Consider the following 24,929-nt stretch of genomic DNA (forward strand, 5'->3'; position numbering starts at 1 on the left):
AATAACATATTAACAATGTGCAGGGATACTGGAGTGATGGAGGTAGATATGTATAGGGGTAAGGGGACAGGGATACTGGAGTGATGGAGGTAGATATGTATAGGGGTCAGGGGACAGGGATACTGGAGTGATGGAGGTAGATATGTATAGGGGTAAGGGGACAGGGATACTGGAGTGATGGAGGTAGATATGTATAGGGGTCAGGGGACAGGGATACTGGAGTGATGGAGGTAGATATGTATAGGGGTAAGGGGACAGGGATACTGGAGTGATGGAGGTAGATATGTATAGGGGTCAGGGGACAGGGATACTGGAGTGATGGAGGTAGATATGTATAGGGGTAAGGGGACAGGGATATTGGAGTGATGGAGGTAGATATGTATAGGGGTAAGGGGACAGGGATACTGGAGTGATGGAGGTAGATATGTATAGGGGTAAGGGGACAGGGATACTGGAGTGATGGAGGTAGATATGTATAGGGGTAAGGGGACAGGGATACTGGAGTGATGGAGGTAGATATGTATAGGGGTAAGGGGACAGGGATACTGGAGTGATGGAGGTAGATATGTAGAGGGGTCAGGTGACTAGGCTATGGCTTGGGTTGTTGGAGTCTTTAACGATTTTCTCTGACGATTGTATCTCTGACTGTCTATCTCCTCATAGAGAGGCAAATTATCTCTGACTGTCTATCTCCTCATAGAGAGGCAAATTATCTCTGACTGTCTATCTCCTCATAGAGAGGCTGATTATCTCTGACTGTCTATCTCCTCATTGAGAGGCTGATTATCTCTGACTGTCTATCTCCTCATTGAGAGGCTGATTATCTCTGACTGTCTATCTCCTCATTGAGAGGCTGATTATCTCTGACTGTCTATCTCCTCATAGAGAATGACTGTCTCAGTCTATCTACTCTTCAGGAAATTACAACTTGATCTGGAATTCAAATGACATCTTCTCCCTCCCTCCGTCTGTCCATCTGTCCCCTCTCCCTCCCTCCGTCTGTCCATCTGTCCCCCTCTCTCTCCCTCCGTCTGTCTGTCCCCTTCTCTCTCCCTCTGTCTGTCTGTCCCCCTCTCTATCCCTCTGTCTGTCCCCCTCCCTATCCCTCCCTCTGTCTGTCCCTTCTCTCTCCCTCCCTCTGTCTCTCTCTCTATCCCTCTGTCTGTCCCCCTCTCTCTCCCTCCCTCTGTCTGTCCCCCTCTCTCTCCCTCTGTCTGTCCCCCTCTCTCTCCCTCTGTCTGTCCCCCTCTCTCTCCCTCTGTCTGTCCCCCTCTCTCTCCCTCTGTCTGTCCCCCTCTCTATCCCTCTGTCTGTCCCCCTCTCTCTCCCTCTGTCTGTCTGTCCCCCTCTCTCTCCCTCTGTCTGTCTGTCCCCCTCTCTATCCCTCTGTCTGTCCCCCTCCCTATCCCTCCCTCCGTCTGTCTGTCCCCCTCTCTATCCCTCTGTCTGTCCCTTCTCTCTCCCTCCCTCTGTCTCTCTCTCCCTCCGTCTGTCTGTCCCCCTCCCTATCCCTCCCTCCGTCTGTCTGTCCCCCTCTCTATCCCTCTGTCTGTCCCTTCTCGCTCCCTCCCTCTGTCTCTCTCTTCCTCCGTCTGTTTGTCCCCCTCCCTATCCCTCCCTCCGTCTGTCTGTCCCTTCTCTCTCCCTCCCTCTGTCTCTCTCTCCCTCCGTCTGTCTGTCTGTCTCTCTATCCCTCCGTCTGTGTGTCCCCCTCTCTCTCCCTCTGTCTGTGTGTCCCCCTCTCTCTCTCCCTCTGTCTGTCTGTCTGTCCCCCTCTCTCTATCCCTCCGTCTGTGTGTCCCCCTCTCTCTCCCTCTGTCTGTCTGTCCCCCTCTCTCTCCCTCTGTCTGTCTGTCTGTCCCCCTCTCTATCCCTCTGTCTGTCCCTTCTCTCTCCCTCCCTCTGTCTCTCTCTCCCTCCGTCTGTCTGTCTGTCTCTCTATCCCTCCGTCTGTGTGTCCCCCTCTCTCTCCCTCCCTCTGTCTGTCCCCCTCTCTCTCCCTCTGTCTGTGTGTCCCCCTCTCTCTCCCTCTGTCTGTCTGTCCCCCTCTCTCTCCCTCTGTCTGTGTGTCCCCCTCTCTCTCCCTCTGTCTGTCTGTCTGTCTGTCTGTCCCCCTCTCTCTCCCTCTGTCTGTATGTCCTCTCTCTCTCTCCCTCTGTCTGTGTGTCCCCCTCTCTCTCCCTCTGTCTGTCTGTGTGTCCCCCTCTCTCTCCCTCTGTCTGTGTGTCCCCCTCTCTCTCCCTCTGTCTGTCTGTCTGTCCCCCTCTCTCTCCCTCCGTCTGTCTGTCTGTCCCCCTCTCTCTCCCTCTGTCTGTATGTCCTCTCTCTCTCCCTCTGTCTGTATGTCCCCCTCTCTCTCCATCAGACAACGCCACAGATAAGGACCTGTCAGACCTGGTCTCAGAGATGGAGATGATGAAGATGATTGGAAAACACAAAAACATCCTCAACCTGCTGGGAGCATGTACACAGGAAGGTAAGTTACAACCTGCTGGGAGCATGTACACAGGATGGTAAGTTACAACCTGCTGGGAGCATGTACACAGGAAGGTAAGTTACAACCTGCTGGGAGCATGTACACAGGAAGGTAAGTTACAACAACCTGCTGGGAGCATGTACACAGGAAGGTAAGTTACAACAACCTGCTGGGAGCATGTACACAGGAAGGTAAGTTACAACAACCTGCTGGGAGCATGTACACAGGAAGGTAAGTTACAACCTGCTGGGAGCATGTACACAGGAAGGTAAGTTACAACCTGCTGGGAGCATGTACACAGGAAGGTAAGTTACAACCTGCTGGGAGCATGTACACAGGAAGGTAAGTTACAACAACCTGCTGGGAGCATGTACACAGGAAGGTAAGTTACAACCTGCTGGGAGCATGTACACAGGAAGGTAAGTTACAACCTGCTGGGAGCATGTACACAGGAAGGTAAGTTACAACCTGCTGGGAGCATGTACACAGGAAGGTAAGTTACAACCTGCTGGGAGCATGTACACAGGAAGGTAAGTTACAACAACCTGCTGGGAGCATGTACACAGGAAGGTAAGTTACAACCTGCTGGGAGCATGTACACAGGAAGGTAAGTTACAACCTGCTGGGAGCATGTACACAGGAAGGTAAGTTACAACCTGCTGGGAGCATGTACACAGGAAGGTAAGTTACAACCTGCTGGGAGCATGTACACAGGAAGGTAAGTTACAACAACCTGCTGGGAGCATGTACACAGGAAGGTAAGTTACAACCTGCTGGGAGCATGTACACAGGAAGGTAAGTTACAACCCAACCTGCTGGGAGCATGTACACAGGAAGGTAAGTTACAACCTGCTGGGAGCATGTACACAGGAAGGTAAGTTACAACCTGCTGGGAGCATGTACACAGGAAGGTAAGTTACAACCTGCTGGGAGCATGTACACAGGAAGGTAAGTTACAACCTGCTGGGAGCATGTACACAGGAAGGTAAGTTACAACCTGCTGGGAGCATGTACACAGGAAGGTAAGTTACAACCTGCTGGGAGCATGTACACAGGAAGGTAAGTTACAACCTGCTGGGAGCATGTACACAGGAAGGTAAGTTACAACAACCTGCTGGGAGCATGTACACAGGAAGGTAAGTTACAACCTGCTGGGAGCATGTACACAGGAAGGTAAGTTACAACCTGCTGGGAGCATGTACACAGGAAGGTAAGTTACAACCTGCTGGGAGCATGTACACAGGAAGGTAAGTTACAACAACCTGCTGGGAGCATGTACACAGGAAGGTAAGTTACAACCTGCTGGGAGCATGTACACAGGAAGGTAAGTTACAACCTGCTGGGAGCATGTACACAGGAAGGTAAGTTACAACCTGCTGGGAGCATGTACACAGGAAGGTAAGTTACAACCTGCTGGGAGCATGTACACAGGAAGGTAAGTTACAACAACCTGCTGGGAGCATGTACACAGGAAGGTAAGTTACAACCTGCTGGGAGCATGTACACAGGAAGGTAAGTTACAACCTGCTGGGAGCATGTACACAGGAAGGTAAGTTACAACCTGCTGGGAGCATGTACACAGGAAGGTAAGTTACAACCTGCTGGGAGCATGTACACAGGAAGGTAAGTTACAACCTGCTGGGAGCATGTACACAGGAAGGTAAGTTACAACAACCTGCTGGGAGCATGTACACAGGAAGGTAAGTTACAACCTGCTGGGAGCATGTACACAGGAAGGTAAGTTACAACCCAACCTGCTGGGAGCATGTACACAGGAAGGTAAGTTACAACCTGCTGGGAGCATGTACACAGGAAGGTAAGTTACAACCTGCTGGGAGCATGTACACAGGAAGGTAAGTTACAACCTGCTGGGAGCATGTACACAGGAAGGTAAGTTACAACCTGCTGGGAGCATGTACACAGGAAGGTAAGTTACAACCTGCTGGGAGCATGTACACAGGAAGGTAAGTTACAACCTGCTGGGAGCATGTACACAGGAAGGTAAGTTACAACCTGCTGGGAGCATGTACACAGGAAGGTAAGTTACAACCTGCTGGGAGCATGTACACAGGAAGGTAAGTTCAGAGGAATGCAGAGCGTATGACCCTGACATACTGTAACAGCTCAGTGGTCCTCTGAACTTACTAGACTAACCCCTAACCCCTAACCCCTAACCCCTAACCCTCTGGTCCTCTGTAGCTCAGCTGGTAGAGCATGGCGCTTGTAACGCCAGGGTAGTGGGTTCGATCCCCGGGACCACCCATACGTAAAAATGTATGCGCACATGACTGTAAGTCGCTTTGGATAAAAGTGTCTGCTAAATGGCATATTATATTTAACAAAGAGGGCATTATACTGTTAACCATTATCCATATAAAGACAGAGATGTATTTACTGAGTGACTATGTATCCTCCAGGGGAGGTCGGCTCATAATAATGGCTGGAGTGGAGTGAAATGGAATGGTACATGAAAACCATGTGTTGGATAATATTCCATGACTATGAGCTGTCCTCCCCTCTGCAGCCTCCACTGGTACCCTCCCAGGATCCCTGTATGTTCTGGTGTAGTATGCCTTTCAAGGGAACCTGAGGGTTGGGGTTAGAGTTAACAGGGTTAGGGGTTAGAGTTAACAGGGTTAGAGTTAACAGGGTTAGGGTTAACAGGGTTAGAGTTAACAGGGTTAGGGTTAACAAGGTTAGAGTTAACAGGGTTAGAGTTAACAGGGTTAGAGTTAACAGGGTTAGAGTTAACAGGGTTAGAGTTAACAGGGTTAGAGTTAACAGGGTTAGAGTTAACAGGGTTAGAGTTAACAGGGTTAGGGGTTAGAGTTAACAGGGTTAGAGTTAACAGGGTTAGGGTTAACAGGGTTAGAGTTAACAAGGTTAGAGTTAACAGGGTTAGGGGTTAGAGTTAACAGGGTTAGGGGTTAGAGTTAACAGGGTTAGAGTTAACAGGGTTAGAGTTAACAGGGTTAGAGTTAACAAGGTTAGAGTTAACAGGGTTAGGGGTTAGAGTTAACAGGGTTAGGGGTTAGAGTTAACAGGGTTAGAGTTAACAGGGTTAGAGTTAACAGGGTTAGAGTTAACAGGGTTAGAGTTAACAGGGTTAGAGTTAACAAGGTTAGAGTTAACAGGGTTAGAGTTAACAGGGTTAGAGTTAACAGGGTTAGGGTTAACAAGGTTAGAGTTAACAGGGTTAGAGTTAACAGGGTTAGAGTTAACAGGGTTAGGGGTTAGAGTTAACAGGGTTAGGGGTTAGAGTTAACAGGGTTAGAGTTAACAGGGTTAGAGTTAACAGGGTTAGGGGTTAGAGTTAACAGGGTTAGGGGTTAGAGTTAACAGGGTTAGAGTTAACAGGGTTAGAGTTAACAGGGTTAGAGTTAACAGGGTTAGAGTTAACAAGGTTAGAGTTAACAGGGTTAGGGGTTAGAGTTAACAGGGTTAGAGTTAACAGGGTTAGAGTTAACAAGGTTAGAGTTAACAAGGTTAGAGTTAACAGGGTTAGGGGTTAGAGTTAACAGGGTTAGGGGTTAGAGTTAACAGGGTTAGAGTTAACAAGGTTAGAGTTAACAAGGTTAGAGTTAACAGGGTTAGGGGTTAGAGTTAACAGGGTTAGGGGTTAGAGTTAACAGGGTTAGAGTTAACAGGGTTAGAGTTAACAGGGTTAGAGTTAACAGGGTTAGAGTTAACAAGGTTAGAGTTAACAGGGTTAGGGGTTAGAGTTAACAGGGTTAGAGTTAACAGGGTTAGAGTTAACAAGGTTAGAGTTAACAAGGTTAGAGTTAACAGGGTTAGGGGTTAGAGTTAACAGGGTTAGGGGTTAGAGTTAACAGGGTTAGAGTTAACAGGGTTAGAGTTAACAGGGTTAGAGTTAACAGGGTTAGAGTTAACAGGGTTAGAGTTAACAGGGTTAGGGGTTAGAGTTAACAGGGTTAGGGGTTAGAGTTAACAGGGTTAGAGTTAACAGGGTTAGAGTTAACAGGGTTAGAGTTAACAGGGTTAGGGGTTAGAGTTAACAGGGTTAGGGGTTAGAGTTAACAGGGTTAGAGTTAACAGGGTTAGAGTTAACAGGGTTAGAGTTAACAGGGTTAGGGGTTAGAGTTAACAGGGTTAGGGGTTAGAGTTAACAGGGTTAGAGTTAACAGGGTTAGAGTTAACAGGGTTAGAGTTAACAGGGTTAGAGTTAACAGGGTTAGAGTTAACAGGGTTAGGGGTTAGAGTTAACAGGGTTAGGGGTTAGAGTTAACAGGGTTAGAGTTAACAGGGTTAGAGTTAACAGGGTTAGAGTTAACAGGGTTAGAGTTAACAGGGTTAGGGGTTAGAGTTAACAGGGTTAGGGGTTAGAGTTAACAGGGTTAGAGTTAACAGGGTTAGAGTTAACAGGGTTAGAGTTAACAGGGTTAGGGGTTAGAGTTAACAGGGTTAGGGGTTAGAGTTAACAGGGTTAGAGTTAACAGGGTTAGAGTTAACAGGGTTAGAGTTAACAGGGTTAGAGTTAACAGGGTTAGAGTTAACAGGGTTAGAGTTAACAAGGTTAGAGTTAACAGGGTTAGGGGTTAACAAGGTTAGGGGTTAGAGTTAACAGGGTTAGGGTTAACAGGGTTAGGGTTAACAAGGTTAGAGTTAACAGGGTTAGAGTTAACAGGGTTAGAGTTAACAGGGTTAGAGTTAACAGGGTTAGAGTTAACAGGGTTAGAGTTAACAGGGTTAGAGTTAACAGGGTTAGGGTTAACAGGGTTAGAGTTAACAGGGTTAGGGTTAACAAGGTTAGAGTTAACAGGGTTAGAGTTAACAGGGTTAGAGTTAACAAGGTTAGGGTTAACAAGGTTAGAGTTAACAGGGTTAGAGTTAACAGGGTTAGGGTTAACAAGGTTAGAGTTAACAGGGTTAGAGTTAACAAGGTTAGAGTTAACAGGGTTAGGGGTTAGAGTTAACAGGGTTAGAGTTAACAGGGTTAGAGTTAACAGGGTTAGAGTTAACAGGGTTAGAGTTAACAGGGTTAGAGTTAACAGGGTTAGAGTTAACAGGGTTAGGGGTTAGAGTTAACAGGGTTAGAGTTAACAGGGTTAGAGTTAACAGGGTTAGAGTTAACAGGGTTAGGGGTTAGAGTTAACAGGGTTAGAGTTAACAGGGTTAGAGTTAACAGGGTTAGAGTTAACAAGGTTAGAGTTAACAGGGTTGGGGGTTAGAGTTAACAGGGTTAGGGTTAACAGGGTTAGAGTTAACAGGGTTAGAGTTAACAAGGTTAGAGTTAACAGGGTTAGGGGTTAGAGTTAACAGGGTTAGAGTTAACAGGGTTAGAGTTAACAGGGTTAGAGTTAACAAGGTTAGAGTTAACAGGGTTAGGGGTTAGAGTTAACAGGGTTAGGGGTTAGAGTTAACAGGGTTAGGGGTTAGAGTTAACAGGGTTAGAGTTAACAAGGTTAGAGTTAACAGGGTTAGGGGTTAGAGTTAACAGGGTTAGGGGTTAGAGTTAACAGGGTTAGAGTTAACAGGGTTAGAGTTAACAGGGTTAGAGTTAACAGGGTTAGGGGTTAGAGTTAACAGGGTTAGGGTTAGGGGTTAGAGTTAACAGGGTTAGGGGTTAGGGGTTATAGTTAATAGGGTTAGGGTTTAGAGTTAACAGGATTAGGGGTTAGAGTTAACAGGGTTAGGGGTTAGGGGTTAGGGGTTAGAGTTAACAGGGTTAGGGGTTAGAGTTGACAGGGTTAGGGGTTAGGGGTTAGAGTTAACAGGGTTAGGGGTTAGAGTTAACAGGGTTAGAGTTAACAGGGTTAGAGTTAACAGGGTTAGGGATTAGAGTTAACAGGGTTAGGGGTTAGAGTTAACAGGGTTAGAGTTAACAGGGTTAGAGTTAACAGGGTTAGGTGTTAGAGTTAACAGGATTAGGGTTAGGGGTTAGAGTTAACAGGGTTAGGGGTTAGAGTTAACAGGGTTAGGGGTTAGAGTTAACAGGGTTAGGGGTTAGGGGTTAGAGTTAAAAGGGTTAGGGGTTAGAGTTAACAGGGTTAGGGGTTAGAGTTAACAGGGTTAGGGGTTAGAGTTAACAGGGTTAGGGGTTAGGGGTTAGAGTTAACAGGGTTAGGGGTTAGAGTTAACAGGGTTAGGGTTAGGGGTAAGAGTTAACAGGGTTAGGGGTTAGAGTTAACAGGGTTAGGGGTTAGAGTTAACAGGATTAGGGGTTAGAGTTAACAGGGTTAGGGGTTAGAGTTAACAGGGTTAGGGGTTAGAGTTAACAGGGTTAGGGGTTAGAGTTAACAGGGTTAGGGGTTAGGGGTTAGAGTTAAAAGGGTTAGGGGTTAGAGTTAACAGGGTTAGGGGTTAGAGTTAACAGGGTTAGGGGTTAGAGTTAACAGGGTTAGGGGTTAGGGGTTAGAGTTAACAGGGTTAGGGGTTAGAGTTAACAGGGTTAGGGTTAGGGGTAAGAGTTAACAGGGTTAGGGGTTAGAGTTAACAGGGTTAGGGGTTAGAGTTAACAGGATTAGGGGTTAGAGTTAACAGGGTTAGGGGTTAGAGTTAACAGGGTTAGGGGTTAGAGTTAACAGGGTTAGGGGTTAGAGTTAACAGGGTTAGGGGTTAGGGGTTAGAGTTAACAGGGTTAGGGGTTAGGGGTTATAGTTAATAGGGTTAGGGTTTAGAGTTAACAGGATTAGGGGTTAGAGTTAACAGGGTTAGGGGTTAGGGGTTAGGGGTTAGAGTTAACAGGGTTAGGGGTTAGAGTTGACAGGGTTAGGGGTTAGAGTTAACAGGGTTAGGGGTTAGGGTTAACAGGGTTAGAGTTAACAGGGTTAGGGGTTAGGGTTAACAGGGTTAGAGTTAACAGGGTTAGGGGTTAGGGGTTAGAGTTAACAGGGTTAGGGGTTAGAGTTAACAGGGTTAGAGTTAACAGGGTTAGGGGTTAGAGTTAACAGGGTTAGGGGTTAGGGTTAACAAGGTTAGTGGTTAGGGGTTAGAGTTAACAGGGTTAGGGGTTAGGGGTTATAGTTAATAGGGTTAGGGTTAGGGGTTAGAGTTAACAGGGTTAGGGGTTAGAGTTAACAGGGTTAGGGGTTAGAGTTAACAGGGTTAGGGGTTATAGTTAACAGGGTTAGGGGTTAGGGGTTAGAGTTAACAGGGTTAGGGGTTAGGGGTTATAGTTAATAGGGTTAGGGGTTAGAGTTAACAGGGTTAGGGGTTAGGGGTTAGAGTTAACAGGGATAGGGGTTAGAGTTAACAGGGTTAGGGGTTAGGGGTTAGAGTTAACAGGATTAGGGGTTAGAGTTAACACGGTTAGAGTTAACAGGGTTAGGGGTTAGGGGTTAGAGTTAACAGGGTTAGGGGTTAGAGTTAGCACGGTTAGAGTTAACAGGGTTAGGGGTTAAAATCAAATCAAATCAAATTTTATTGGCCACATGCGCCGAATACAACAGGTGCAGACATTACAGTGAAATGCTTACTTACAAGCCCTTAACCAACAGTGCATTTATTTTTAATAAAAAAGTAAAATAAAACAACAACAAAAAAGTGTTGAGTAAAAAAGAGCAGAAGTAAAATAAAATAACAGTAGGGAGGCTATATACAGTGGGGAAAAAAGTATTTAGTCAGCCACCAGTTGTGCAAGTTATCCCACTTAAAAAGATGAGAGAGGCCTGTAATTTTCATCATAGGTACACGTCAACTATGACAGACAAATTTAGAAGAAAAGAAATCCAGAAAATCACATTGTAGGATTTTTAATGAATTTATTTGCAAATTATGGTGGAAAATAACTATTTGGTCCCCTACAAACAAGCAAGATTTCTGGCTCTCACAGACCTGTAACTTCTTATTTAAGAGGCTCCTCTGTCCTCCACTCATTACCTGTATTAATGGCACCTGTTTGAACTTGTTATCAGTATAAAAGACACCTGTCCACAAACTCTCCAAACTCCACTATGGCCAAGACCAAAGAGCTGTCAAAGGACACCAGAAACAAAATTGTTGACCTGCACCAGGCTGGGAAGACTGAATCTGCAATAGGTAAGCAGCTTGGTTTGAAGAAATCAACTGTGGGAGCAATTATTAGGAAATGGAAGACATACAAGACCACTGATAATCTCCCTCGATCTGGGGCTCCACGCAAGATCTCACCCCGTGGGGTCAAAATGATCACAAGAACGGTGAGCAAAAATCCCAGAACCACACGGGGGCCCAGTATGAAAAATATAATGTATGCACTCACTAACTGTAAGTCGCTCTGGATAAGAGCGTCTGCTAAATGACTAAAATGTAAATGTAAATGTTGTGAATGACCTGCAGAGAGCTGGGACCAAAGTAACAAAGCCTACCATCAGTAACACACTATGCCGCCAGGGACTCAAATCCTGCAGCGCCAGACGTGTCCCCCTGCTTAAGCCAGTACATGTCCAGGCCCGTCTGAAGTTTGCTAGAGTGCATTTGGATGATCCAGAAGAGGATTGGGAGAATGTCATATGGTCAGATGAAACCAAAATAACTTTTTGGTAAAAACTCAACTCGTCGTGTTTGGAGGACAAAGAATGCTGAGTTGCATCCAAAGAACACCATACCTACTGTGAAGCATGGGGGTGGAAACATCATGCTTTGGGGCTGTTTTTCTGCAAAGTGACCAGGACGACTGATCCGTGTAAAGGAAAGAATGAATGGGGCCATGTATCGTGAGATTTTGAGTGAAAACCTCCTTCCATCAGCAAGGGCATTGAAGATGAAACGTGGCTGGGTCTTTCAGCATGACAATGATCCCAAACACACCGCCCGGGCAACGAAGGAGTGGCTTCGTAAGAAGCATTTCAAGGTCCTGGAGTGGCCTAGCCAGTCTCCAGATCTCAACCCCATAGAAAATCTTTGGTGGGAGTTGAAAGTCCGTGTTGCCCAGCGACAGCCCCAAAACATCACTGCTCTAGAGGAGATCTGCATGGAGGAATGGGCCAAAATACCAGCAACAGTGTGTGAAAACCTTGTGAAGACTTACAGAAAACGTTTGACCTGTGTCATTGCCAACAAAGGGTATATAACAAAGTATTGAGAAACTTTTGTTATTGACCAAATACTTATTTTCCACCATAATTTGCAAATAAATTTATTTAAAATCCTACAATGTGATTTTCTGGAGAAAAAAAATCTCATTTTGTCTGTCATAGTTGACGTGTACCTATGATGAAAATTACAGGTCTCTCATCTTTTTAAGTGGGAGAACTTGCACAATTGGTGGCTGACTAAATACTTTTTTCCCCCACTGTATACAGGGGGGTACCGGTGCAGAGTCAATGAGCGGGGGCACCGGCTAGTTGAGGTAGTTGAAGTAATATGTACATGTGGGTAGAGTTAAAGTGACTATGCATAAATAATTAACAGAGTAGCAGCTGCGTAAAAAGATGGGGTGGGGGGGCAGTGCAAATAGTCCGGGTAGCCATGATTAGCTGTTCAGGAGTCTTATGGCTTGGGGGTAGAAGCTGTTGAGAAGTCTTTTGGACCTAGACTTGGCACTCCGGTACCGCTTGCCGTGCGGTAGCAGAGAGAACAGTCTATGACTAGGGTGGCTGGAGTCTTTGACAATTTTGAGGGCCTTCCTCTGACACCGCCTGGTATAGAGGTCCTGGATGGCAGGAAGCTTGGCCCCAGTGATGTACTGGGCCGTACGCACTACCCTCTGTAGTGCCTTGCGGTCGGAGGCCAAGCAGTTGCCATACCAGGCGGTGATGCAACCAGTCAGGATGCTCTCGATGGTGCAGTTGTATAATTTTTTGAGGATCTGAGGACCCATGCCGAATCTTTTCAGTCTCCTGAGGGGGAATAGGCTTTGTCGTGCCCTCTTCACGACTGTCTTGGTGTGTTTGGACCATGATAGTTCGTTGGTGATGTGGACACCAAGGAACTTGAAGCTCTCAACCGGTTCCACTACAGCCCCGTCGATGAGAATGGGGGCGTGCTCAGTCCTCTTTTTTTTCCTGTAGTCCACAATCATCTCCTTTGTCTTGGTCACGTTGAGGGAGAGGTTGTTATCCTGGCACCACACGGCCAGGTCTCTGACCTCCTCCCTATAGGCTGTCTCATCGTTGTTGGTGATCAGGCCTACCACTGTTGTGTCGTCGACAAACTTAATGATGGTGTTGGAGTGGTGCCTGGCCATGCAGTCATAGGTGAACAGGGAGTACAGGAGGGGACTGAGCACGCACCCCTGAGGGGCCCCCGTGTTGAGGATCAGTGTGGCAGATGTGTTGTTACCTACCCTTACCACCTGGGGGGCGGCCCGTCAGGAAGTCCAGGATCCAGTTGCAGGGGGAGGTGTTTAGTCCCAGGATCCTTAGCTTAGTGATGAGCTTTGAGGGCACTATGGTGTTGAATGCTGAGCTGTAGTCAATGAATAGCATTCTCACGTAGGTGTTCCTCTTGTCCAGGTGGGAAAGGGCAGTGTGGAGTGCAATAGAGATGGCATCATCTGTGGATCTGTTGGGGCGGTATGCAAATTGGAGTGGGTCTAGATTTTCTGGGATAATGGTGTTGATGTGAGCCATGACCAGCCTTTCAAAGCACTTCATGGCTACAGACGTCAGTGATACGGGTCGGTAGTCATTTAGGCAGGTTATCTTAGTGTCCTTGGGCACGGGGACTATGGTGGTCTGCTTGAAACATGTTGGTATTACAGACTCAGTCAGGGACATGTTGAAAATGTCAGTGAAGACACTTGCCAGTTGGTCAGCACATGCTCGGAGTACACGTCCTGGTAATCCGTTTGGCCCTGCGACCTTGTGAATGTTGACCTGCTTAAAAGTCTTACTCACATCGGCTACGGAGAGCGTGATCACATAGTCATTTGGGGTTAGAGTTAACAGAGTTAGGGTTAGTGGTTAGAGTTAACAGGGTTAGGGGTTAGGGGTTAGAGTTAACAGGGTTAGGGGTTAAAGTTAACAGGGTTAGGGGTTAGGGGTTAGAGTTAACAGGGTTAGGGGTTAGAGTTAACAGGGTTAGGGTTAGGGGTTAGAGTTAACAGGGTTAGGGGTTAGGGGTTAGAGTTAACAGGATTAGGGGTTAAAGTTAACAGGGTTAGGGGTTAGGGGTTAGAGTTAACAGGGTTAGGGGTTAGAGTTAACAGGGTTAGGGGTTAGAGTTAACAGGGTTAGGGGTTAGAGTTAACAGGGTTAGGGGTTAGAGTTAACAGGGTTAGGGTTAGGGGTTAGAGTTAACAGGGTTAGGGGTTAAAGTTAACAGGGTTAGGGGTTAGGGGTTAGAGTTAACAGGGTTAGGGGTTAGAGTTAACAGGGTTAGGGTTAGAGTTAACAGGGTTAGGGGTTAGAGTTAACAGGGTTAGGGGTTAGGGGTTAGAGTTAACAGGGTTAGGGGTTAAAGTTAACAGGGTTAGGGGTTAGGGGTTAGAGTTAACAGGGTTAGGGGTTAGAGTTAACAGGGTTAGGGTTAGAGTTAACAGGGTTAGGGGTTAGAGTTAACAGGGTTAGGGTTTAGGGGTTAGCGTTAACAGGGTTAGGGGTTATAGTTAACAGGGTTAGGGATTAGAGTTAACAGGGTTAGGGTTAGAGTTAACAGGGTTAGGGGTTAGAGTTAACAGGGTTAGGGATTAGAGTTAACAGGGTTAGGGTTTAGGGATTAGAGTTAACAGGGTTAGGGTTTAGGGGTTAGAGTTAACAGGGTTAAGGTTGGTATAAAGTATAAATACAGTATATATATTCCCCAGGTCCCCTGTACGTGCTGGTGGAGTATGCGTCTAAAGGGAACCTGAGGGAGTACCTGAGAGCCCGTCGGCCCCCGGGGATGGACTACTCCTTCGACACCTGTAAGATCCCTGACGAGCAGCTCACCTTTAAAGACCTGGTGTCCTGTGCCTACCAGGTGGCACGAGGCATGGAGTACCTGGCCTCACAGAAGGTGGGTGGCATACTGGTCATAGTAGGGTTGCAAAAATCTTTACTTTCCAAAATTCCCAGGGTTTCTAGAAATCCTGGTTGGAGAATTCTGGATTCGCTGCTTATTCCCTTCTGATTCCGGGAATCTTCCAACCGGGATTTCTGGAAAACCTTGGAATTTTGGGAAAGCTACCGGAATTTTGCAACCCTAGTTCGGATTATATCTGGTCTATATGCTACAGTATGGTATAATACAGTCCAGTCCAGTCCAGTCCAGTCCAGTCCAGTCCAGTCTAGTCTAGTCTAGTCTAGTCTAGTCTAGTCTAGTCTAGTCCAGTCCAGTCAAGTCCAGTCAAGTCCAGTCAAGTCCAGTCCAGTGTATTTAGCCTGACTAATTGGTTCCTCTTCCTCAGTGTATCCATAGAGATCTGGCAGCCAGGAACGTCCTGGTAACTGAGGACAACGTGATGAAGATCGCAGACTTCGGTCTGGCCAGAGATGTGCACAACATAGATTACTACAAGAAGACTACCAACGTGAGTCTTAAAACTCGATTGGACTAAGACTTCAGTATTGGGCAGTCCTATGGGTTCTGCTGATGGAAGGGGTCAATAGGTTGGGTTAGGGTTAGTAGTCACTGTCTGCTGATGGAAGGGGTCAATAGGTTGGGTTAGGGTTAGTAGTCACTGTCTGCTGATGGAAGGGGTCAATAGGTTGGGTTAGGGTTAGTAGTCACTGTCTGCTGATGGAAGGGGTCAATAGGTTGGGTTAGGGTTAGTAGTCACTGTCTGCTGATGGAAGGGGTCAATAGGTTGGGTTAGGGTTAGTAGTCACTGTCTGCTGATGGAAGGGGTCAATAGGTTGGGTTAGGGTTAGTAGTCACTGTCTGCTGATGGAAGGGGTCAATAGGTTGGGTTAGGGTTAGTAGTCACTGTCTGCTGATGGAAGGGGTCAATAGGTTGGGTTAGGGTTAGTAGTCACTGTCTGCTGATGGAAGGGGTCAATAGGTTGGGTTAGGGTTAGTAGTCACTGTCTGCTGATGGAAGGGCCTGGTCAATAGGTTGGGTTAGGGTTAGTAGTCACTGTCTGCTGATGGAAGGGGTCAATAGGTTGGGTTAGGGTTAGTAGTCACTGTCTGCTGATGGAAGGGGTCAATAGGTTGGGTTAGGGTTAGTAGTCACTGTCTGCTGATGGAAGGGGTCAATAGGTTGGGTTAGGGTTAGTAGTCACTGTCTGCTGATGGAAGGGGTCAATAGGTTGGGTTAGGGTTAGTAGTCACTGTCTGCTGATGGAAGGGGTCAATAGGTTGGGTTAGGGTTAGTAGTCACTGTCTACTGATGGAAGGGGTCAATAGGTTGGGTTAGGGTTAGTAGTCACTGTCTGCTGATGGAAGGGCCTGGTCAATAGGTTGGGTTAGGGTTAGTAGTCACTGTCTGCTGATGGAAGGGGTCAATAGGTTGGGTTAGGGTTAGTAGTCACTGTCTGCTGATGGAAGGGCCTGGTCAATAGGTTGGGTTAGGGTTAGTAGTCACTGTCTGCTGATGGAAGGGGTCAATAGGTTGGGTTAGGGTTAGTAGTCACTGTCTGCTGATGGAAGGGGTCAATAGGTTGGGTTAGGGTTAGTAGTCACTGTCTGCTGATGGAAGGGGTCAATAGGTTGGGTTAGGGTTAGTAGTCACTGTCTGCTGATGGAAGGGGTCAATAGGTTGGGTTAGGGTTAGTAGTCACTGTCTGCTGATGGAAGGGCCTGGTCAATAGGTTGGGTTAGGGTTAGTAGTCACTGTCTGCTGATGGAAGGGGTCAATAGGTTGGGTTAGGGTTAGTAGTCACTGTCTGCTGATGGAAGGGCCTGGTCAATAGGTTGGGTTAGGGTTAGTAGTCACTGTCTGCTGATGGAAGGGGTCAATAGGTTGGGTTAGGGTTAGTAGTCACTGTCTGCTGATGGAAGGGGTCAATAGGTTGGGTTAGGGTTAGTAGTCACTGTCTGCTGATGGAAGGGGTCAATAGGTTGGGTTAGGGTTAGTAGTCACTGTCTGCTGATGGAAGGGGTCAATAGGTTGGGTTAGGGTTAGTAGTCACTGTCTGCTGATGGAAGGGGTCAATAGGTTGGGTTAGGGTTAGTAGTCACTGTCTGCTGATGGAAGGGGTCAATAGGTTGGGTTAGGGTTAGTAGTCACTGTCTGCTGATGGAAGGGGTCAATAGGTTGGGTTAGTATGGGGGGGTGTCCTTTCTGTTATGGGTAAGACAGTGATTGGGGGGTGTTTCCTTTCTGTTATGGGTAAGACTGTGATTGGGGGGTGTTTCCTTTCTGTTATGGGTAAGACTGTGATTGGGGGGGTGTTTCCTTTCTGTTATGGGTAAGACTGTGATTGGGGGGTGTTTCCTTTCTGTTATGGGTAAGACAGTGATTGGGGGGTGTTTCCTTTATGTTATGGGTAAGACAGTGATTGGGGGGTGTTTCCTTTATGTTATGGGTAAGTGTTTCCTTTATGTTATGGGTAAGACTGTGATTGGGGGGTGTTTCCTTTCTGTTATGGGTAAGACTGTGATTGGGGGGTGTTTCCTTTCTGTTATGGGTAAGACAGTGATTGGGGGGTGTTTCCTTTATGTTATGGGTAAGTGTTTCCTTTATGTTATGGGTAAGACTGTGATTGGGGGGTGTTTCCTTTCTGTTATGGGTAAGACTGTGATTGGGGGGTGTGGGTGTGAGTGGTTTATCTGTTATGTATTTTCTGTGTGTTTTGATTCGTCGTGCTGACACAGCGGTTCTGTTGTCTGTGTGTTGTTGCAGGGTCGTCTGCCCGTGAAATGGATGGCACCAGAGGCTCTGTTCGACCGCATCTACACGCACCAGAGCGATGTGTAAGTTGACACAGCCAGCCACACAGTAGGTCTGGTCTGCTCATGTAGAGCGATACGCAGGACAGTAGGAATGTGTTGTAATATCATGACTTAGCCTCAATTACCATCAAAACATTCCTGCGTGTGAATATACATTTATTTATCTCAGTCCTGTTGTATCAGTCCTGTTGTATCAATCAATCAATCAAATGTATTTATGAAGCCCTTTTTACATCAGCAGATGTCACTAAGTGCTATACAGAAACCCAGCCTAAAACTCCAAACAGCAAGCAATAGAGATGTAGAAGCACGGTGGCTAGGAAAAACTCCCTAGAAAGGCAGGAACCTAGGAAGAAACCTAGAGAGGAACCAGGCTCTGAGGGGTGGCCAGTCCCCTTCTGGCTGTGCCGGGTGGAGATTATAACAGTACATGGCCATTAAGGCCAGATTATTCTTAAAATCAAATCACATTTTATTTGTCACGTGCGCCGAATACAACCTTACCGTGAAATGCTTCAAGATGTTCAAACATTCATAGATGACCAGAAGGGTCAAATAATAATCAGTGGTTGCAACAGGTCAGTACATCAGGAGTAAATGTCACTTGGCTTTTCATAGCCGAGCATTCAGAGGTCGAGACAGCAGGTGCAGTAGAGAGAGAGAGAGAGTTGTAAACAGCAGGTCTGGGACAAGGTAGCTCGTCCGGTGAACAGGTCAGGGTTCCATAGCCGCAGGCAGAACAGTGGAAACTGGAGCAGCAGCACGACCAGGTGGACTGGGGACAGCCAGGAGTCATCAGGCCAGGTAGTCCTGAGGCATGGTCCTAGGGCTCAGGTCCTCCAGGAGGGGAGGGAGAGAGGGAGAGAGGGAGAGGACTGGGGACAGCCAGGAGTCATCAGGCCAGGTAGTCCTGAGGCATGGTCCTAGGGCTCAGGTCCTCCGGGATGAGAGGGAGAGAGGGAGAGGACTGGGGACAGCCAGGAGTCATCAGGCCAGGTAGTCCTGAGGTATGGTCCTAGGGCTCAGGTCCTCCAGGAGGGGAGGGAGAGAGAGAGAATTTGAGGGAGCATACTTAAATTCACACAGGACACCGGATAAGACAGGATAATAACACCAGATATAACAGACTGACCCTTGCCCCCCAGCATATAGAATATTACAGCATAGATACTGGAGGCTGAGACAGGGGGGGGTTGGGGGACACTGTGACCCCCGGACAGGGCCAACCAGGCAGGATATAACCCCACCCACTTTGCCAAAGCACAGCCCCCACACCACCAGAGGGATATCAACAGACCAACAACCTACTATCCTGAGACAAGGCTGAGTATAGTCAAGATTCTAGCAGCTGTGTTTAGCACTAACTGAAGTTTATTTAGTACTTTATCCGGGTAGCCGGAGAGTAGAGCATTGCAGTAGTCTAATCTAGAAGTGACAAAAGCATTGATTAGCTTTTCTGCAAAAAGTTTCAGATTTTTGCAATGTTACAAAGATGGAAAAAAGCTGTCCATTAAATATTCTTGATATGTTCGTCAAAAGAGAGATCAGGGTCCAGAGTAACGCCAAGGTCCTTCACAGTTTTATTTGAGACGACTGTACCACCATCAACATTAACTGTCAGATCCAACAGCAGATCTCTTTGTTTCTTGGGACCTAGAACTAGCATGTCTGTTTTGTCCGAGTTTAAAAGTAAAATATTTGCCGCCATCCACTTCCTTATGTCTGAAACACAGGCTTCCAGTGTAGGCAATTTTGTGGTTCACCATGTTTCCTCAAAATGTACAGCTGTGAAAGTTGACATTGTGTTTCCGAATGACATCACCAAGAGGTAGAATATGTAGTGAAAACAATAGTGGTCCTAAAACGGAACATTGAGGAACACCGAAACATACTATTGATTTGTCAGAGGACAAACCATCCACAGAGACTAACTGATATCTTTCCGACAGATAAGATCTAAACCAGGCAAGAACTTGTCCGTGTCGACCAATTAGGGTTTCCAATCTCTCCAAAAGAATGTGGTGATCGATGGTGTTAAAAGCAGCACTAAGGTCTAAGAGCACGAGGACAGATGCAGAGCCTTGGTCTGACGCCATTAAAAGGTCATTTACCACCTTCACGAGTGCAGTGATGGGGTCTAAAACCAGACTGAAGGATTTCTTATGCATTATTGGTCTTCAGGAAGGCAGTGAGTTGCTGCACAACAGCTTTTTCAAAAAAAATTGAGTGGAATGAGAGATTCGATATAGGCCGATTTAGTTCTTTACATTTTCTGGGTCACGGTTTGGGTTTTTCAAGAGAGGCTTTATTACTGCCACTTTAGTGAGTTTGGTTCACATCCAGTGGATAGGGAGCCGTTTATTATGTTCAACATAGGAGGGCCAAGCACAGGAAGTAGCTCTTTCAGTAGTTTAGTTGGAATAGGGTCCAGTATGCAGCTTGAAGGTTTAGAGGCCATGACTATTTTCATGAATGTGTCGAGAGATACAGGATTAAAAAACTTGAGTGCATTTAATGCATTTAATAACACTGCGACCAGTATGTGGAGTTGAGTTAAGGCTTGTTGGGAGGGATGCATTTAATAACGCTGTGACCAGTATGTGGAGTTGAGTTAAGGCTTGTTGTGAGGGATGCATTTAATAACATTGCGACCAGTATGTGGAGTTGAGTTAAGGCTTGTTGTGAGGGATGCATTTAATAACGCTGCGACCAGTATGTGGAGTTGAGTTAAGGCTTGTTGGGATGCATTTAATAAGATATGAATATAAAATCAAGACAACAGCTGAACCATGTTACTGCTTCAGTGCTCTTTGACCTCTGACCTGTGCTCCCTCCCTCTCTCCAGGTGGTCCTATGGGGTGCTGCTCTGGGAGATCTTCACCCTGGGGGGGTCCCCGTACCCCGGCATCCCTGTCGAGGAGCTGTTCAAACTGCTGAAAGAGGGCCACCGCATGGACAAGCCTGCCAACTGCACACATGAACTGTAGGTCATGTTTATGTAACAGATGTTTCATCTCTCTTGCGTTGTGTAATATAGAAAGGAACACCAACCACCGGTCCCAGTTGACCAGTAGTTTATTTTCTGACAATAGATAGCAAACAGCACATTAGATGTGCAGGGCTCAGTGATGTTGATGGCTGTCGATAGCATGAATCACTTGCATATTAATATCAGACTGGGTCTTTTATCATCATTGATCACAATAACAAAAATATGACAAAATACGATGTGTAAATACCTGACAGTAGAGAGGAAACAGCAAAAACAATAAAAGATATATATATATATATACATGTTATATACACTACCGGTCAAAAGTTTTAGAACACCTGCTCATTCAAGGGTTTTTCTTTATTTTTACTATTTTCTACATTGTAGAATAATACATATGGAATCATTTAGTAACCAAAAAAGTGTTAAACAAATCAAAATATATTTTATATTTGAGATTCTTCAAATAGCCACCCTTTGGCTTGATGACAGCTTTGCACACTCTTGGCATTCTCTCAACCAGCTTCACCTGGAATGCTTTTCCAACAGTCTTGAAGGAGTTCCCACATATGCTGAGCACTTGTTGGCTGCTTTTCCTTCACTCTGCGTTCCGACTCATCCCAAACCATCTCAATTGGGTTGAGGTCAGGGGATTGTGGAGGCCAGGTCATCTGATGCAGCACTCCATCACTTTCCTTCTTGGTCAAATAGCCCTTACACAGCCTGGAGGTGTGTTGGGTCATTGTCCTGTTGAAAAACAAATGATATGTCCCACTAAACCCAAACCAGATGGGATGGCGTATCGCTGCAGAATGCTGTGGTAGCCATGCTGGTTAAGTGTGCCTTGAATTCTAAATAAATCACAGACAGTGTCACCAGCAAAGCACCCCAACACCATAACACTTCCCCCTCCATGCTTTACGATGGGAAATACAGATGCGGAGATCATCCGTTCACCCACACCGCGTCTCACAAAGACACGGCGGTTGGAACCAAAAATCTCTTATTTGGACTCCAGACCAAAGGACTAATTACCACCGGTCTAATGTCCATTGCTCATGTTTCTTGGCCCAAGCAGGTCTCTTCTTCTTATTGGTGTCCTTTAGTAGTGGTTTCTTTGCAGCAATTCGACCATGAAGGTCTGATTCATACAGTCTCCTCTGAACAGTTGATGTTGAGATGTGTCTGTTAATTAAACTCTGTGAAGCATTCTTTTGGGCTGCAATTTTTGGGCAGCAGAGGTAACTCTGGGTCTTCCATTCCTGTGGTGGTCCTCATGAGAGCCAGTTTCATCATAGCGCTTGATGGTTTTTGCGACTGCACTTGAAGAAACTGTCAAAGTTCTTGAAATTTTCCGGATTGACTGACGTTCATGTCTTAAAGTAATGATGGACTGTCGTTTCTCTTTGCTTATTTGAGCTGTTCTTGCCATAATATGGACTTGGTCTTTTACCAAATAGGGCTATCTTCTGTATATACCCCCCCCCCCCCCACCTTGTCACAACACAACGGAATGGCTCAAACACATTAAGAAGGAAAGAAATTCCACAAATTAACTTTTAAGAAGGCACACCTGTTAATTGAAACGCATTCCAGGTGACTACCTCATGAAGCTGGTTGAGAGAATGCCAAGAGTGTGCAAAGCTGTCATCAAGGCAAAGGTGGCTATTTGAAGAATCTCAAATATAAAATATATTTTGATTTGTTTAACACTTTTTTGGTTACTACATGATTCCATATGTGTTATTTCATAGTTCTGATGTCTTCACTATTATTCTACAATGTAGAAAATAGTAAAAATAAAGAAAAACCCTTGAATGAGTAGGTGTTCTGAAACGTTTGACTGGTAGTGTATATATATATATATATATATGAGAATGGATAAATGGAACAGAGTCAAACATGTGGTTTCCATATGTTTGATACATTCGATGTAATCCATTCCAGCCATTACAATGAGCCCATCCTCCTATAGCTCCTCCCACCAGCCTCCACTAATAGATGTTTTACTGTCACATCCACTGGATAGGTGCTGTGAAATGTGTTGTTTTACAGGATCAGCCATAGCAGTACGGTGCCCCTGGAGCTAATTAGGGTTAAGTGCCTTGCTCAAGGGCACATCGACAGATTTGTCACTTTTGGTTTCACTCTAACCGCTAGGCTACCTGCCACTGTTATATAGATGTGCAGGGCTCAATGATGTTGATGGCTGTCGATAGCATGAATCTGTAACAACAACTCTGTATTAGCTAATGCGGCCATTACATCTAGCGCATGCTAGCTAACTCACGTATACAGCAATAACAGACATTACATCTAGAGCATGCTAGCTAACTCACTTATACAGCAATAACAGACATTACGTCTAGAGCATGCTAGCTAACTCACTTATACAGCAATAACATACATTACATCTAGAGCATGCTAGCTAACTCACTTACACAGCAATAACAGACATTACATCTAGAGCATGCTAGCTAACTCACTTATACAGCAATAACAGACATTACGTCTAGAGCATGCTAGCTAACTCACTTATACAGCAATAACAGACATTACGTCTAGAGCATGCTAGCTAACTCACTTATACAGCAATAACAGACATTACGTCTAGAGCATGCTAGCTAACTCACTTATACAGCAATAACATACATTACATCTAGAGCATGCTAGCTAACTCACTTACACAGCAATAACAGACATTACATCTAGAGCATGCTAGCTAACTCACTTACACAGCAATAACAGACATTACATCTAGAGCATGCTAGCTAACTCACTTATACAGCAATAACAGACATTACGTCTAGAGCATGCTAGCTAACTCACTTATACAGCAATAACAGACATTACGTCTAGAGCATGCTAGCTAACTCACTTATACAGCAATCATACATACAAAAGCACATCGCAGAAAGCCCCCAATATCAAACAGGTACCACACGTACGTATACACTCAGTGGCCAATTTATTAGGTACACCCATTTAGTACCTGGTCGGACCCCCCTTTGCCTCCAGAACAGCCTGAAGGATTCTGCAAAATGTCATAAACGTTTGTTGCTCAATTGTTATCAAAGGACCTAAAGTGCCAGGAAAATATTCCCCACACCAGTACACCACCACCACCAGCCTGTACCGTTGACACCAGGCAGGATGGGGCCATGGACTCATGCTGCTTATGACAAATCCTGACTCTGCCATCAGCATGATGCAACAGGAACCAGGATTTGTCGGACCAAGAGATGTTTTTGCACTCCTCAGTTGTCCAGTGTTGGTGATGGTGTTCCCACTGGAGACGATTCTTCTTGTTTTAGGCTGATAGGAGTGGAACCCGGTGTGGTCGTCTGCTGCAATAACCCATCCGTGACAAGGATTGAAGAGTTGTGCGTTCCGAGATGCCGTTCTGTACACAGCTGTTGTACCGCGCTGTTATTGGTCTGTTTTTGGCCCACCTATTAACTTGCACGATTCTTGCCCGTCTCCTACGACCTCTCTCGTCAACAAGCTGTTTTCACCCACAGGACTGCCGCTGACTGGATATTTTTAGTTTGTCCAACCATTCTCGGTAAACGCTAGACACTGTCGTGGTGAAAAGCCCAGGTGGACGTCTGTTTCTGAGACATGGGATCCGGCCCGACTGGAACCGACAATCATACAACGCTCAAAGTTGCTTAGGTCACTCGTTTTGCCCATTCTAATGTTCAATCAAACAGAACGGAATGCCTCGATGCCTGTCTGCCTGCTTTATATAGCAAGCCACGGCCACGTGACTCACTGTCTGTAGGAGCGATACATTTGTGTGAATGGGGTGTACCTAATAAACTGTCCGGTGGGTCTATTTACATCAGGAAATGTACCTAGTGAACTCGTACACATTGTAAATATGAAAATGGAATACAGTATTTCAGAACATGACCTACCACTTGCATGTCAATATCAGACTGGGAAGAATTGACGTTCGCGATCTCCTCCTATCTGCAAGCCAATGATCTTACACCCTGACATCTGACTTAATCCAACCAATTAGAATACATAAACATTAAGTACACATTTCTGCAGTGGCAAGTGGAAACATAACTAGCCCTGTTACATTTATGACCTGTATAGACACCTTTAGAATCACATCGACATTATCTCCGGAGCAGTTTGAGATGAATGCACGGTGTCTGTCTGTGGAATTCTCATTTGGATGTACAGCAGGTCATACAGTGAGTGTTGTGTATGGCCTGTATTCACTGTGTTGTGTATGGCCTGTATTCACTGTGCTGTATTGTAACTGTTGTGTCTCTGTAGGTATATGATCATGAGGGAGTGCTGGCACGCTGTTCCATCCCAGAGGCCTACCTTCAGGCAGCTGGTGGAAGACCATGACAGGGTTCTATCCATGACCTCCACGGACGTAAGTCACAACTATAAACACAATAACTATAACCCCAGATAACTGTCTAACCCTAACCCCAGATTACTAACCCTAGATAACTGTCTAACCCTAACCCCAGATTACTAACCACAGATAACTGTCTAACCCTAACCCCAGATTACTAACCCCAGATAACTGTCTAACTATAACCCCAGATTACTAACCCTAGATAACTGTCTAACCCTAACCCCAGATTACTAACCCTAGATAACTGTCTAACCCTAACCCCAGATTACTAACCACAGATAACTGTCTAACCCTAACCCCAGATTACTAACCCCAGATAACTGTCTAACCCTAACCCCAGATGACTAACCCCAGATAACTGTCTAACTATAACCCCA

General features: G+C 45.9%; 1 protein-coding gene across 1 annotated transcript in view; it reads left to right on the plus strand.

Moving 5' to 3' along the window:
* Positions 1-24,929, plus strand: part of LOC311121749 (fibroblast growth factor receptor 3-like) — a gene marked incomplete at its 5' end in the record, with an annotated part of 221,422 nt that overhangs the window by 192,482 nt on the left and 4,011 nt on the right. Inside the window, 6 exons of the mRNA XM_084196201.1 lie at positions 2,366-2,476; positions 14,163-14,353; positions 14,745-14,867; positions 17,124-17,194; positions 20,019-20,156; positions 24,459-24,564. Of these exons, the coding sequence (XP_084052327.1) occupies positions 2,366-2,476; positions 14,163-14,353; positions 14,745-14,867; positions 17,124-17,194; positions 20,019-20,156; positions 24,459-24,564 (740 nt within the window). The remainder of the gene's footprint in view (positions 1-2,365; positions 2,477-14,162; positions 14,354-14,744; positions 14,868-17,123; positions 17,195-20,018; positions 20,157-24,458; positions 24,565-24,929) is intronic.

The sequence above is a fragment of the Coregonus lavaretus genome (assembly GCF_964263955.1).
Source record: "Coregonus lavaretus genome assembly, contig: HAP1_SCAFFOLD_308, whole genome shotgun sequence".
Lineage (NCBI taxonomy): Eukaryota > Metazoa > Chordata > Actinopteri > Salmoniformes > Salmonidae > Coregonus > Coregonus lavaretus.